At 52.9% G+C, this 743-nt stretch overlaps 1 protein-coding gene across 1 annotated transcript in view; it reads right to left on the bottom strand.

The window, feature by feature from the left end:
* Nucleotides 1-733, bottom strand: part of tmem68 (transmembrane protein 68) — a 7,558-nt gene extending 6,825 nt beyond the window's left edge. The window contains exons 1-2 of the mRNA XM_015402960.1: nucleotides 295-733; nucleotides 36-135 (exon numbers count right to left, since the gene is read on the bottom strand). Of these exons, the coding sequence (XP_015258446.1) occupies nucleotides 36-135; nucleotides 295-555 (361 nt within the window). The 5' untranslated portion in view covers nucleotides 556-733. The remainder of the gene's footprint in view (nucleotides 1-35; nucleotides 136-294) is intronic.
* Nucleotides 734-743: the final 10 nt, after the last annotated feature.

Raw genomic sequence — 743 nt, 5'->3', positions numbered from 1 at the left:
GGGGCCCAGAGGGGCCCGGAGTGGCTCCGTCTCACCGTGCCATATGGCCCCGTGTCCATCCCACAGGGTGGCGAGGGTTTTCCTGGCTCCATCCCACAGGTTGTTGCTGTAGGCCTCCTTCAGCTGATTCTTCCTCTGATGAAAGCAGAGAAATACATCAGACATAAAGCTGTGCCCCCCCACCCCCACCTCCTGTGAAGGATATGACCTTTGGCCTTTAGTGAGGCTGATCTCTGATGGCCTGCAGAGCCTTTATTCAGACCATCTGGTGGACATCTGTGGATCTGTCCTCACCTTGTAGACGTGCAGGAAGAGGATGGAAAGGTAGAGCAGGATGACGATCAGGAAGGGAAGCAGGAAAACCACGGCCAGAGGCGTGAAGACCCACAGCAGGTATTCCAGGAAGCTCAGGTAGTCCTCCAGCTGCTCCAGGCCCACCCAGTCCTCCCACACATGGAATAAACACGCCTGTGGGAAGAAAGAAACTCTGGACCACCGATGTCTGCAGAGGGACGTCCCCCGCCAAGCAGAGCGAGTTACAAACTTTGTTTCCATAGCAACCCTTATTATAATGGTTCATGCTGAGATCCGTTACCATCCAACTGTGGCTAGAAGGCCACGCCCCCTTCCTTCACCCTCATGCTGATGCTCATTTAAAGGGAAACACCTTTTTTTCCCATTAGGTCCTTGATTTTCCGTTATTCCATCATGTTCTACTCTCCCATCTGAGTTTAGTGTCATTT

Source organism: Cyprinodon variegatus, unplaced genomic scaffold, assembly GCF_000732505.1.
Source record: "Cyprinodon variegatus isolate N-32 unplaced genomic scaffold, C_variegatus-1.0 Scaffold1417, whole genome shotgun sequence".
Lineage (NCBI taxonomy): Eukaryota > Metazoa > Chordata > Actinopteri > Cyprinodontiformes > Cyprinodontidae > Cyprinodon > Cyprinodon variegatus.
The sequence above is the reverse complement of the archived record's forward strand: the minus strand, read 5'-3'. Positions and strand labels throughout refer to the sequence as shown.